General features: G+C 47.5%; 1 protein-coding gene across 4 annotated transcripts in view; it reads right to left on the bottom strand.

The window, feature by feature from the left end:
* The window catches only part of LOC116945488 (ATP-binding cassette sub-family C member 8), a 130,580-nt gene that overhangs the window by 51,852 nt on the left and 63,003 nt on the right, over positions 1-15,725 (bottom strand). For 3 of the 4 annotated variants that reach the window (XM_076069296.1, XM_076069298.1, XM_032959829.2), the window contains exons 16-20: positions 11,453-11,528; positions 10,633-10,738; positions 10,433-10,471; positions 7,896-7,934; positions 2,610-2,711 (exon numbers count right to left, since the gene is read on the bottom strand). In XM_076069296.1, coding sequence (XP_075925411.1) covers positions 2,610-2,711; positions 7,896-7,934; positions 10,433-10,471; positions 10,633-10,738; positions 11,453-11,528 — 362 coding nt within the window. The remainder of the gene's footprint in view (positions 1-2,609; positions 2,712-7,895; positions 7,935-10,432; positions 10,472-10,632; positions 10,739-11,452; positions 11,529-15,725) is intronic. The other variant, XM_076069297.1, reaches the window with a different exon arrangement.

Genomic DNA, 15,725 nt, shown 5'->3' with positions numbered 1-15,725 from the left:
TAGGCGAAGTGCACTGTGAGGCCACGTGAAGTGTCGAAGGCTCACTGACAGGAGGTCACGGTATAGACCCAGGTGCCATGGGTTGACTGACGGAGATGACTGGCAGATGCACCATCTGTGCTCTCTACTAGGCCAAGTTTCTCCGCTTTAGTCACCTGACGCTCTGCTCGTTGTTCTGAGCGTTGCTCCTCTGCCCTCGGCTGTTGCTGGAGGGAGACTGCCTCCAACTGTCCAGTAGCATCCTTAACTTGCCTTCTCCACAGAGGCAATCTTAACACCAATGTACAAGTCATTGGCAAGTCCAATCAGCCCATACATCCTTCTGTACCAAATCAGTCCATCTGCCGTCTAGTCCAAACCACACCAATTTAGCCCCCTCTATCCAGCCAAACAGAAGCAACTTCGACATGCGGTGGCTGGGCATGTTGGCTACATGACCCAGCCAACGCATCCTCGCCTTCCGGAGAAACACACTGATGAGACTGTGTCCAGATCTTTCAAGGATCTGTGAGCGCCTCACAATCCAGTCTGGTTAAACCCAGGATGGCTCGTAGACAGGCCATCTTGAATGTTTCAAACCGGCGCAGATGTTCCTTTAAAGGGCTCCACATTTCACAAGCATCGAGAAGGGAAAGCATTACTGTGGCCGAGAAGACCCGTGACTTCATATGAAGTTATAGCCCCAGTTGATTCACACAGTCTTACGCAGCTGATGAATATATTATTGCGCTCAACTTATTTGGTTTGACATCTCCGCTGCCTGTCCAGAGTTGGTCATACGCACACTTCCCAGATACGGAAACTTCTCCACTCTCTGCACAACTGTCCCAAAACGAATGGGGAGTGGTGGGGGTGGAGTGTTTTATGACACAAAATACCCAGGCAGGTGTTTTGTTTATGTGGGGCTGATGGTAAGGCCCCATTTCTTAGTGACACTTTCCAGGTTCAGCAGCCAGTCTCCAACTCCATCTTAGAGTGAGCAGCAATTACCAGATCATTAGCATATGTAACATGGTTGACCATTAGTAAGCCCTTAACCGCATCCAGGCATTGATCAGCCTCCTATTGTATCTATACCAGATAAACATTCCTCTGTTACAGCCGCGGAAAGCTTCTCAAACCACATGGATTGCTCTTGAAACTTAAAATAATGTAGGAGCCAGATAACATCCCTGTCGAACCCTGGGGTGTACAGGGAATGGCACTGATTCCCGACGACGCAGCTTTACCTGGGCCTGCCCAACATCATGAAAGTCTTTAATGATTGAGAGTAGAGGGTCAGAGACCTCCAAAGCATGAACAGTAACCCAGAGCCCTGGCCTATTGATTGTATAATAGGCATTTACGTGGTCGATAAAGCAAAGATGTAGGTCCTTTTGAAATTTACTACACCTCTGCTGCAGCAGATGGACAGAAAATGTTATATAGGACAGCCTGAAAAAAATCGATACCCTCCGTCAGCAGTTCACTTGGGAGATCATCTCTGCCTCGCACTTTTCCTGGTCTCAGACTCTGGATTGCTCTTGAAACTTCCTCAACAGATGGCACATCCGCTAGCCACTCACAGAGGGTGGCTACTTCCTCCAATATTCGCACATTCACGTGCACACTCTTAAGATTAACAAAGACAGATATCCCCAGTATAGCCTTAACAGACTGTTGGAGCAAGTGCTGTTAGCAAGTACCTATGAAGGCCGGCACGGCTCATGAGGTGGATGGCCAGCACCACAGTTACGGACACACGCTCACACACAGTTACGGACACACCGACACACAACGGCTCAAACGCACACACATATACTTCTGGTCTAGTCACTGCACAATTAGATTGGCATCCTTCAAGAAACACCCCATCATGTCTCATCCATTACATTAATCTCTAGCCATATGAAGTTAAAGGAACAGCCCTGAAATCTGCTCATGCCACTTTTGGATGGACTTCCACCTTGCGAGAGGCGGGAGTACCCTGCGCTTTAGCACATCGCACGTGATCTGCCAATCAACGTTGGGGAACTGTGGTGGAAGCAACATATTTTCAGGTAAAAAAAAAACAACGAAAGTCCAGAGGCAGGGAAATTCAAAGAAACTATCACCATTATTTCACTTGCTGTGCCAGGAGATTGAACTGAACCAGCAACTTATAGATTGCAAGTAAATCCAGCATGTTAACCCACTGTAGTTATTTAATAAACTACGAAAGTCTATTTTCATTTAAACCAGGGAAGGCTCACTGAGCTATACAGCTTTTTTTCAGAAGCGACCTGGCCATAAATGATAGCTCAATGAAGTGGCTTTTCACGTGGAAATTTATAGCAGCCAAAATACTCTGAACGCATGTTCCTAAATGTGGAAGAAAAAATCAGAGGACCGGGGAGAAAAATCCACGTGACCACGGGGAGAACATGAAAACTCCATATATACAGGCATCAGGGTCGGCATCGAATCCACAACCTCCTGTACACCAGGCGAGCTTGTTAAAATATCGCCACCATGGCATTAAACACGCCCACACGTGAGCACCAGCGCAGTGTTGATAACAGAGCGTCACGTGGTGAGCTATGCCGTGCTCACCGCGTGACGCCGTGCTCACCGCGTGACGCCGTGCTCACCGCTGCTTGATGAACGGGCTGCCGAAGGTGATGTTCTCCTCCACAGTGGCATTGAGGAGCCACGGCTTCTGCGCTGCATACGCGACTGGACCCCTCTTGCGGCTGCCACAATGAGAGGAGCAGATGGAGGGCACGAGAGGCGAACACGAAGAGCATACTGAGCAGTCTAAGGCAATACTATTACATAGTGTGAATATATATATCAATGTATATATGCAGTATATAAATGATATGCTGTGCGTGTGTATATATTTATCACACGACACTTAGTAATGCTTTACATTTATTTTATGAAGTAAAACATTAAATTGATGTTTGAATCCAAATAATGCAGACTTAAGCCAAGAGAAGTCAATTGTTAAGTCAGCATATATGTGAACTTGCTTGTGTATATACCGCAGTGTATAAACTGTAGTGTCTGGTCCCTCTCCTCAAAGTGTCTCCAACGTTAACCAGGGACTTGGGGAGGTGCCTGCCTCAGCTGCTGGTCACTTTGAGCCCGTGGAGGAAATTACACATTACCATGGCGAGAGCTAACCTCTATGCAGGACCACTGTTGGATTACTCACAGAGTGGTAACCAATGTTATTAATTCCCCAGGGTTGACCAAGTTGACCCCGTAAGTTTATGCCCACAACGTTCCCACTGAGACGAGCACTCTGGGACAGCACCGCCACCAGCCAGCGTGCCGTGCAAAAGGTAAAGGTGCAGCCTTGTAATCTCTTGCTCATGCCACTGCTGGCGGAAGGGTCTATCACTCAGGGCGAACTTTAGAGAAACCATCTGTATGGTATATGTTGGCCTACTCTTCCATTCTTGGCCAGACGTTTTTGGGCAAAGCGTGAGTTTTCCTCACCACACAGAACTTTTCTATTAAATAACTGGTGCACCCATTTATACTGTTGGGTGGACAGAGTTCGCAGAGATTTAAGAGACTCGCTAATTGTTCCAATTGCTGCGCTGGGAGATTGGACAAAACCGGCGACCCTCTGGATTGCAAGTCCAGCGTGTTAATAACCATTACACTATGGTAATCAATATTCGCCCAGGTGCATCATGATAACCAACTCTTCAATATCCTCCCTTTCCATGAGTAGTGGCGTGGTTGTTTAGAGTGTGGAGGTTCCCTTACCCAGGCAAAGGCTTTAATGACTGGCCAATAACTGTCAGCAGAAATCTGACGCCTGCAAGCAATCTTCTTCTTTCGTACGGCTGATGTAGATGCAGAGCAACAACTACAATTTCACAATCAGGTGGTCAACCCAAATGACTGCAACAGGAGCCAGTGGATTATATCGCTGTGATGGCCCCTTCGTATTTGTGGATCGAGTGTTGCGTCGTTATACGTTGTATGGTCTGTTCTGGATGACCAGGGTCCCACACTGGGGAGTTTTTTTTATTTTCCAATTGTGCATCAGGTATCCGCATCTGCCATGGGTTGTGCGGATGCGGTTTGGGGTGGACCATGAGCTTTGTGCAAGTCATATCCAGGTATCTTCTGCGTTGGGTCTTTCACAAGGTGTTTGTTTGGGAATTATTTTGAACTCCATTCAGCTTTACGAAGCTTCATCGCGGTTGAACTCGCATTGTTGAAAGGTTATGCGCATGGGTACAAAAGGGCTTACGTGACTTCAAGCGATGACAAGGGACGTTATTGAGGTCCTAATGAATAGAGAGGCGACTGTTTTCCTCAAGTCACAAGACTTTCCGGAGGGTCGCAGCGTCGTGGCGGATTGGTGGGGGAAAGATGTGGGACAGCACGGGCAGCCCGGGAGTTGTGGTTAACTTGATTTTACTGGCTCTGCAGTGGTTTGCGAAAGCTGCCTGACTTGTCTCTGAACACCGAGCTCAACGTCTTTGCGGCCCCATGCCAGATTAATCCTGGTTGCACTGCTATACTGAATGGGCCCGCTTTAGCATGGTTGGATACGTACGGTGCGAAAAAAGATCAACATACACACACACACGCATATTCGCCATGCACAGTCAAATATAATTCGGCTGGACAGATGAGCCACACGGGGGGGGGGGGGGGGGGACATGACATAATCGACTGCTTGAGTGGTATCGTCATTTGTGAAAAAGTGGGGACAATGTGGGTATACAATGGATATGGCACAGGCTAATGAACATGTACTCTTTGGCTCTTTCGGTAAAGTCACGTAGAAATAAATAAAATTAAATAATAATAGAATACGACGTTTCGATTGCAACACAAGCAACCATAATGTGTGTCTCCGTGTCTATGTTTTGTCTCTCTCTCAAATTTTGCAATCTTTGGAAGAACGTAATCAACCAGGTGGGCTGTTGACTGTTGTGTTGGCCGACTCTCTGTGTTGTAGTGCATTATATTTCCGAGTTTACTAGGTTTGTTTTCTCATTCATTTCTACCTGATGATGGTTGCTTGTGTTGCAATTGAAACGTCGCATTCTATTATTTTATTTTATTTCTTTATACGTGACTTTTCCGAAAGAACCAAAGAGTAATTCCTGCAGTCACGAAAGCTTCGACACTAGTTTAATGACATGTAGTTCAAAGCAATGCACAGGGACTTGCCCGAAGAGTGCACTTGCTTTCGGCTTGCACTGTGTCAGAGCTATCCCCTGTGGAGGTCGGCAATTAATGGCGTTGGGCTGCCCTCCAATACCACAATGTGGTGGAGCAACCTCCGCTACAATGAGAAGAGTGCCAAGCAGCCAAAGTACAGTGAGATAGCTCTCAACACCTCTGCCAGTGAGCGTTCGCTATTTGTGGCCTTGTGGTGCCACGAGTCCCAATCACAGGCACTTGAGCCATGCCACCACCACTGACAGATGGTGGCGGCTGCTGCTGCTGCTGTTCTTGCCTGAGTACATCAGTCAAAACACTTCATAGCTAGTCAAGCAAATAGCTGCTGATAAGATATGTTTTAATGGACCACAGCAACTTCTCTGTATGAAGACGAGAACTAAACTATTTTTTTTTATTTTAGCAGGTAAGGCCCACTGAGCTATACAGCTCTTTTTTCAGAAGCGACCTGGCCACAAATGATAGGTCAACGAAGTGACCTATCATTTATAGCTCCACTAAGTGGCTTATCATCTGCAAATTTATCACAGCCAAATACTTTAAACGCATGTTTCTATGTGTAGAAGGAAAAACCGGAGGGCTGGGAGAAAAATCCACGCGACCATGGGGAGAACATGCAAACTCCAAATATACAGGCGTCAGGGTCAGGATCAAACCCACGACCTCTTGCATACCAGGTGAGGGAGTTAACATCTCGACACCGTGGCGCCCATATGACCGTGTTTACTCCAACCCCTAGCAGCCGGAAGGATCGTGGATTCCAGCCGGCTCGAATGACTAAGATTCACATTCTGTTGATTCTTTCATGGCAGAAGCCATGCTATAATCCCGTTAAATAGAAAGGTTTCATCATTGGAATCACCCACAGAAGAATCACGGTTCTTGCGAGAATAAGGAATCTCTAATGCAGTGGTTCTCAGACGGGGGTACGCGGACCCCTGGGGGTACGTGGCAATGTTCCAGGGGGTACGTGACGCGATTTATTAATGTGTGGAATTACATCATACGTGAGAGTCATTGAATAATCACGAATGAATCTGCCAATATAAAATAACTACGATATAATGTTAATCCATATGGTAACCTACAACGATATAGAAGACCTTTCTAAACTCATTGATCGTACCAATGTGGTTACCAAGAGTAACCGGGCGAGTGCAAACAAACTACGTCACGCTTGCAAAGCGTCCTTTGAATTTGTTTGATTCGCTTGCAGTTACGAGCTAGTTAGGATAACTCACGAAATGGAAAATTGGTTAAAATATTAATGTTCATTATTCATGCATTTATTTCTCAGAAACATGTTGGGTCAGGTAAGGGGGGTACCCGGTTGAAACAAAATTCAACAAGGGGTACATGAGCCAAACAAGGTTGAGAACCACTGCTCTAATGGACATGAAGTGATATCGTACCACCCACGTCATGGAAACCTGGGAACAGATTGGGGAGGTTCCAGCATGCCGTGTGAAGTGAGCCCTGGGTCATTGCGCTCAACCACAGGTCTGCTTCTCCACACTCCGCATTGGGATAGAATTGCAAAACACGACTTTTCATCTGCAATGGATTAAAAAAACGACATGCCATGGTCGGTAGACATTATGATACTGAAACAAATAGTATTATCTGTGATGCATCTTGTATTCAGTGTGTACAGCAATCACTTTAGACCTTTTTTCCTCGGTATAACCGAGTCATGCCGGGGCCATGCCGAGCCATCCCGGCACAACTGGGGAGGCACCAAGTTATCTAGACAAAGATCTCTCGTAGAGTCTACAACATACTGTTGGGGCGAGTGCTGCTAACGAGACGCACCAATGAGTGCCGATTACCATAGTTGGCTACATACGGTGCGAAAGAAGTTCAGCATAAATACATACACGAGGAGGTGAGTGGCCAGCACCACGCCCGGCCACCTCTGTCTCCCCAGTGGTGATGTTTACACACCACACCAGGTACTCATTTGAGGCTAAGTAGACCTAAGGGAGGCCAAGGACCGGTTCAAATAATCGTCGCTGGTGTTGGCCGTGAGCGGGAATCGAACTCAGGTCCCTGGCTTCATAGCGCAGTGCGCTAACCGCTGGGCCACCGCTCCCCCCAACAAAGATATTTACCCACTGCAGAATGAGCAACTCAAGATTTACCCTACCTCTGGCCCTGGGCCAGATTCAGACGTCTTCGTGTGAGGCCAGGGTTTTCACGGTTGTGTTATGGCCCGGCATGGCACATAATCCGGTACAAAAACACCCCTATCAAGAGGTACCATGGGCTGACTCGGATGTTCCAGTGGAGGGGTGCGATTACAGAATGTTCGTTTCAGATGAAAATCGATTTGCAATAAATACAAGGTACAAGATATGCAGCGTTGCCCGTATTTTTGTTGTTCAAGAAATATGTGCTGATCATTGGCCTCTGCAACGTTGTGGCTGGATGCTTGTGTGAGTGGGAACTTTGAATGCGTCCGATCCATTAGTGGAAGACGCTTCATAGCCGGATCAAGGACTTCGTGGTGGTGCTCCAGTGTATGGAGTCCCAGGTTCAGCCCTGCCCGAAGAATGACCGTTGCTCATCTGCGTGAATGGGCAAATCGGTCTCCAAAAACGGGGGCCAAAGACCACGGCAACGATGGACGGACAGACAGAAGAATGGGCATGCACATGCACGTTCCGATGCACAAGCACAGGGTTATGGAGGGTGGCGCTGAAGCGCGGTGGCGGTACCTGTCTCTCTCCTCAGAGGAGCCGTCGCAATCCAGGGGGCTGCATGTAACATCCAAGTGCGTGTTAAGGTCAACGCTTCAGTGATGCGCCGATGCAAATGGCAGGCTTGGGCATGGGCACAACCTGCTGCTACTGCTGCTGCTGCTGCTGCATTCAGAAGCGGTGCATTTGGGCGATTCCCTCTGGGCCCTGCCTCACGTCCGTAACTTGTGTGGTGTCCAGTGAGGGCACAGCAGAGGGCACGTGGCTCGACCCCAAAGCGACGGCTTTGGGGTCGAGCGTACCTCCAACCCTCTTCTCTTATTCAATCCAAACCCATTCCCCCTTTTATCCCCACCCCTCTCAAACTCGGACGACATCTACGTTTATTTAAACAAATTATTTGGTGGTGGTGATGCTGTTGTTTGCATTGGCGGTGGTGCACAAGCATAGCTAGCAAAACACTCTTCAACACGTTCATCAAGAACACTGTGGCCTTAAATGAAAAGTATATAATATGTATACTGTACTTACACCTTTCCTTTTAAGGCTACAGTGTTATTGATGAACATGTTGAGTTTATTGTTAGCAGTGCTTGTGCACCACTGCCAACGAAGCAACAGCAGCATCACCAAATAATGTTTAAATAAACGTAGACATTTAAATAAACGCAGATATATGTAGTATGTAATGTCTAAACTGCGCCTATACTTTTTCTTTAAGTCCACTGTGATATTGACGAATGTTGTCAAATAAAAGCTGTTAAAAGATACTCTTTCAGGATAGCCTGTAGTGAGGGAGGGTGTCGAGTTTTGATTTGATATTTTTACTTCGAAAACCTTGCATCTTGACAGTTGCTACTTTGTGTAGGAATTACACAATAGTCTGTGGGTATGTGCATGCTCATACGGAAATTGAGTCAAACGTTTTTTGATAATTTCTGTTTCATATTGGGTGCACCGACATCTTGAGAATCAATCTCAACACCACCCAGTGCCACCCGCTGCTGCTATCGCCACTTGACCGATGCAAGACATAATGGTTTCCAGTTTATTTTGTCAAACCAGGTGAGACCAGGATCGTATCATTTGCAAGAGTGACCTGGGGCCTTAGTTTGTCAGTTAGAGGCAATCATTACTGTGCATCATCGCAATTAAGTAATTGCTTGGTAATTGTATTAATTGGCTAATTTAGGCCCTGATGCCAGTACACAATGGCCTACCCTTGCAAATGACGTCAGGGGATCGTTAACGTCGACTGTGAAGCAGACAGTGTGTAGTATTACTATGTATTTATTTTTATTTTACCAGGTAAGGCCCGCTGAGCTATAGATCTCTTTTTCAGAAGTGACCTGGCCACACATGATAGCTCAACCAAGTGACCTATCATTTGTAGCAGGCAAATACTCTAAACGCACGTTGACTCTAAATGTGGAAGGAGAAACCGGTGAAGCCAGAGAAAATCCACGCAACCACGGGGGGAGAGAGAGAGAGACACGCAAACTCCTAATATACAGCAGCAGGCGCCAGGGTCGGGATCGAACCCACCACCTCCTGCATACCAGGCGAGGTAGTTAACATCTCGGCACCACGGCACCCCTAATAATCAGGGCAGCCGTTTGATTTGAACCGTGAACCTCTCCAACGTGGCCAAGACACTACGGGTGGGCCATGTCAATGCCCTTGACACTGCCAAGCGTAGCGGTAGCGCACTGCACTCTGAATCCAGCGTCCTGAGTTCAATCTGCGGCCATTGCAAACATCAGTTGCGAGTAACATCTGAACGGCACTCAGTCCCCCCACCCTCCACAACGACACCAACCCATTCCGACCAGTTTGATGAAGCATGATGAAACAACCCACGTGACTGTAATGGTGCAGGGAAGCCTTCAGCAGTGAAATGAGAACAGTAAGAAAAATATAAATTCATGAATTAAAGTATATATATAAAACTTAACACTAAAAATTGCCGTGAAAAGTATATTTCACGAGCTTGAATTTTTCCGATCTTATCTATGCTAGTTTAACACATAGGCTTTCGCGACCAATATTATCCATAATACATAATTTGTGGGTTAGATCGCGTAAATATGAATATAAATGTGTCATTAAACCCGCCACCACCCGACACAGCCAATTAGTAAGGTTTGTCATGTAAACAGAACATGCCAATTCGTTACTAGTACAGCACACAGAGAATAAATCCACAACATTTACAATCTAATTACGACGTTTCGCCAGTAATTACAACTAGCATCATCATCCGTAATTACAGGCGAAACGTCGTACACAGATTGTAAATGTTGTGGATTTACTCTCCAACACACAACCGGTTAGTGCTGTACTAGTAACGAATTGGCCACGTTCTGTTTACGTGACAAACCTTACTAGTTGGCTGTGTCGGGTGGTGGCGGGTTTAACGACCTATCTCTGCTGCTGCCAGGGCGTTCGGGCCGGAAGTATCGTGACAAAGCCGAGCGCTATAGCCCAGTGCCAGCGAGTGCACAGCAGGTAGATGTGGTGGGAGCTGTGCAATGTGCGCGGTGATGTTTGCAGTACCTCCTTCGCCCATCTGGTGTGGAAGGGCTCCCCACCCGGCTAAAAAAGCAGAAAGAACACAGCATTACAAGACGTGCCCACATCACAGCCTTGTGTGTGGTCAGCTGCTGTTGCATGGGATTTGTATTCCAAATGCAGAAGACGTGTAAACTGGGCATTACTCCATCCCTCTGTAGCCACAGGCGCGTCCTTGCGGTCACCTGTTCCAGTTGACGGCTCCTGACATGGTCTGCATCTCACCAAGGGTGGCCAGCAGCAGTGACGACTTCCCACATCCAACCTGGCCCACGATCATCGTCATCTGCCCTGGGGATGAGTGGGGTAGGCGGAGTGGCGGAGAGATTGGAGTAGTGGTGGTGAGGGAGGGGGTGGTAATACTGTAGGTAGGGATGAGTCCGCCAGGTCAGGTGGTGGAGAGAGTGGCGTAGTGGTTGTCAGGGCAGGGGGGGAAGGGGGATATGGCAGTGTGGGGATGAGCGGAGATGTGGGGAAGTTCTCAGTTGATAGATGGGAAGCATACTCTTTGGTTCTATTCGGTGAAGTCACGTAGGTGACTGCAGTCACGAAAGCTTCAAATCTAGAGATGGGAAGCATGTTTGGAGGATGGAGAAAATGGAAGAGGGGAGCAACAGAAGCTAGGAATAATGTGAGCGAACAGACTTCGCACATCCACTATTATGTGAACGAATAAATGGAAGGAAACACAAACTGAAAAAAATAGATTGTGTTGCAGTAACAACCATCGTATGATAGTTATCATGCTGTCACTGAGGACTTGTACAAGACCTTCACATTGCTCTGCTGGAAAATAAAGTTTACCGATAGGCCCCTGCGCAGATTTAAAAGGACCTCAGTGGCATTGCCCGAGCCCTCTCTACGTCCTCCAGAAAATAGCAGTGACAAATACTCTGCACGTAAACTAGGTGATTTATAAAACTCCACCAAACTGTCATGATGTAGTTTTTTTTTTACGATGGGCGATTAAGAAGAAAGGGCAAAGGAGCCGGGTTCTGCTCATACCGTGAGGTACTTGGATGTTGATGTTGGAGAGAGTTGGGATTCCGCTGCCGGTCCAGTTGAAAACCCCACTGGTTACCTTGCGACCAGACACCATCACAAGGGCACAGCCATGTTTGCACAATGTGTGCTGATAATTTAAAACGCTTTCATAGCGACAATAATAATTTTCTGCCCTTTGACAGTACATTACTGGGTGAAGGCCTCCCCCCCCCGTGCTGCTGTGTCAGTCATGGGGGTTTGTTTTGGCCAAAGATAACCATGCCGGCCCAAGTCACATACATTAGTGGCGAAACGTACATTACAGCGGCCACTTCACTGTCACCACCAATAATCTTTGAAACTCAATTCAGAGGGTATGTTTTTTTTTAAATCAAAAAGCCCTGCATATTCGCAATTTCCATGTTTTATGAAATCACCTCAAAATATTTGTAATTGTATATATAAAACAGAAAATTTAGACAAACCCTTAACTGCTATTTTAACTCAAGCTGGGGACAATCAGGTGACTGAGATAACGCATCGACTACCTGATTATTTTTATATTTTGATTTAAAGCTTTCGTGACTGCAGTAATTCATATTCTTAGTTTTTTCGGTAAAGTCACGTTGAAGGGAAACAACAAAATAATAAAATATATATAAAACAATAAAAAAATCTCACGACGTTTCGACCATAACTCAAACGGTCATCTTCAGGTGTGTTGGTTTGCATAAATTTATTTTTAAACGGCGCATTTATTTATTTACAAAAACGTTAGCGCCAGGCGCAACGATTTGGCAGTTTATTTAGGACTAGTCCATCTATATTCTGAAAAGAGGAGGGGGGAGACGAAATTTTTTATAATGTATGCTGTCTGAAAGCCACTATAAGCGTGAACAATCAATTAAGACCTGAAATGGTTTATCAAATCTTTTTGATAAACCATTTCAGGTCTTAATTGACCATTTCAGGTCTTAATTGATTGTCCACGCTTACAGTGGCTTTTAGACAGCATACATTATAAAAAATTTCGTCTCCCCCCTCCTCTTTTCAGAATATAGATGGACTAGTCCTAAATAAACTGCCAAATCGTTGCGCGTGGCGCTAACGTTTTTATAAATAAATAAATGCGCCGTTTAAAAATACATTTATGCAAACCAACACACCTGAAGATGACCGTTTGAGTTATGGTCGAAACGTCGTGAGATTTTTTTATTGTTTTATATATATATTATTATTTTGTTGTTTCCCTTCAACGTGACTTTACCGAAAAAACTAAGAATATTTTTATATTATTAACGACTATTTTTATATTTTTGACGACTATTTTTTTCGTAGTCCATTATACATGCTCCTTTCAAAATATCGGCCTCCCCCCAAATCCTGCCTCTCTGAAGGGAGGAATCCACCCGATAGCATGCCGTGGCCTATGATGTCACCAAGCCCTGCCCCTCACCTCCCGTCCAATGGCACGCAGGGGTGAAATGGGGCGAGGCATTTTTGTTCCAATTTTCTTTGTTCCACCCGATCAATGGAGAAATTGGACCGATAACCAATAGTGGTAATCGATCACAGCAATTTAAAATTGGGATAGGCGAGGTCTAACTGACAACCACTGCACACTGCTGCAGGGCACGCACCACACCACGCGTCATGCACGGCTCGGGCTGAGACGGACAGCACATAACCACGTGGGAGGGTGTAACTCTCACCCACCACCCCCGCATTGCTTTGATGGTTACAATTCAATCGAAGAATGCATCGTATTTGTTTAAATGCCATCTTACAATGTTTGTTATAATTGTCCTTTTTTTCCCCAACTCATCTGTACAGTTTGGTTCACTGGATATATCGGGTTCTGAATATTTTTGCAGTGTGGCAGCATCACATGTAGTGGATTAACGCGCGCATACAGGGGCGATTGTAAAAAGACGCGCGAGTTTATGTGGACAGTGGGGGGTCGTGTAGGGCCGCGTGGGGATAAGGGCACGAGGCAGATAGCTCGTTAAGTTGTTATGGGATGCATGGCGGTGATTGGCCGGTTGTTGTCAGAGGCAAGGTGGCACCACATTGTAGGGAGATGGGGGACTGATAGGCAGGGGCCAGGGACGCCGCTTAATTCATTGATAGTTAACGAGCACGGGGGATATATTCGGGGACGTGAGAGCGGGGAGTAGAGTTGTCGCTGGGGACTGAAACAGAACGGGTGAGAAGAAAGAGAATTGGCAAGAGAGAGAGAAGACATGAGAGATAGAACAGGCTAGCAGTGGAACAGGGAACAAGGAGAGACAAGGAGAGACAGGGTGAGACGGAGAGAGACAGAGGCAAGGAGAGAGACGGAGAGAGACAGAGACGGGGAGAGACAAGGAGAGACGGAGACAGACAGTGAAAGCGAGATACAGACAGAGACAGACAACGAGAGACGGGGAGAGACAGTGAGAGACAACGAGAGACAGACAGAGACAGCGAGAGACGGGGAGAGACAGAGAGAGACAGCGAGAGACAGACAGAGACAGTGAGATAAGGGGAGAGACAGAGAGAGACAGCGAGAGACAGACAGAGATAGTGAGAGAAGGGGAGAGACAGAGAGAGACAGTGAGAGACGGGGAGAGACAGAGAGAGACGGGGAGAGACAGAGAGAGACAGCGAGAGACAGACAGAGATAGTGAGAGAAGGGGAGAGACAGAGAGAGACAGTGAGAGACGGGGAGAGACAGAGAGAGACGGGGAGAGACAGAGAGACACAGCGAGAGACGGGGAGAGGCAGAGAGACAGAGAGATACAGAGAGAGACGGGGAGAGACACTGAGAGACAGAGAGAGACAGAGAGTGACGGCAAGAGACGGGGAGAGACAGTGAGAGAAGGGGAGAGACAGAGAGAGACGGGGAGAGACAGAGAGAGACACAGCGAGAGACGGGGAGAGACAGAGAGAGAGACGGGGAGAGACAGAGATAGACAGCGAGAGACGGGGAGAGACAGAGAGAGACAGAGAGACACAGCAAGAGACGGGGAGAGACAGAGAGAGACAGAGAGACACAGCGAGAGACGGGGAGAGACAGAGAGAGACAGAGAGACACAGCAAGAGACGGAGAGAGACAGAGAGAGACAGCGAGAGACGGGGAGAGACAGAGAGACACAGCGAGAGACGGGGAGAGACAGAGAGAGACAGAGAGACACAGCAAGAGACGGAGAGAGACAGAGAGAGACAGCGAGAGACGGGGAGAGACAGAGAGACACAGCGAGAGACGGGGAGAGACAGGGAGAGACAGAGAGAGACAGCGAGAGACTGGGAGAGACAGAGAGACAGAGAGACACAGCAAGAGACGGAGAGAGACAGAGAGACACAGCGAGAGACGGGGAGAGACAGAGAGACACAGCGAGAGACGGGGAGAGACAGTGAGAGACAGAGAGACACAGCGAGAGACGGGGAGAGACAGAGACACAGCGAGAGACGGGGAGAGACAGAGATAGACAGCGAGAGACGGGGAGAGACAGAGAGACACAGCAAGAGACAGAGAGAGACAGCGAGAGACGGGGAGAGGGACAGAGAGACAGCGAGAGACAGAGAGGGACAGCGAGAGACGAGGAGAGACAGAGAGATACAGACAGAGACAGTGCGAGACAGAGAGAGACGGGGAGAGACAGAGAGACACAGCGAGAGACGGGGAGAGACAGAGAGATACAGAGAGACGGGGAGAGACAGAGAGACACAGCAAGAGACGGGGAGAGACAGAGAGACACAGCGAGAGACGGGGAGAGACAGAGAGAGACAGCGAGAGACGGGGAGAGACAGAGAGACACAGCGAGAGACAGTGAGAGACAGAGAGAGACACAGCAAGAGACGGGGAGAGACAGAGAGACACAGCGAGAGACGGGGAGAGACAGAGAGAGACACAGCAAGAGACGGGGAGAGACAGAGAGATACAGAGAGACGGAGAGAGACAGAGAGAGACAACGAGAGACAGTGAGAGACAGAGAGCCACAGCGAGAGACGGGGAGAGACAGTGAGAGACAGAGAGAGACAGCGAGAGACGGGGAGAGGGAGTGGAGCGAGTGGGGCAAGCGGAACGCGACGAGCGAGCAGAGAAACACGCTGAAGTTGTCACGGGTGTTGAATGTGAAGAGTTTTGTAATAAAAGTGGCGTCGGAGAAAAGAAGAAGTCGTCCGTGTGAAGCCGACCACTACACATATAAAACATTTTAATTTAACCAGGTAAAACCCACGGAGCTATATAGCTCTTTTTCAGAAGTGACCTGCCCAAAAATGATAGCTCAACAAAGTGGCTTATCACGTG

The sequence above is a fragment of the Petromyzon marinus genome, chromosome 24 (assembly GCF_048934315.1).
Source record: "Petromyzon marinus isolate PM22_M1 ecotype Great Lakes invasive population chromosome 24, UKy_Petmar_22M1.pri1.0, whole genome shotgun sequence".
In the NCBI taxonomy this organism is placed as follows: Eukaryota; Metazoa; Chordata; class Hyperoartia; order Petromyzontiformes; family Petromyzontidae; genus Petromyzon; species Petromyzon marinus.
Note: the sequence above shows the minus strand (reverse complement) of the source record. Positions and strands in the feature narration are given on the sequence as shown.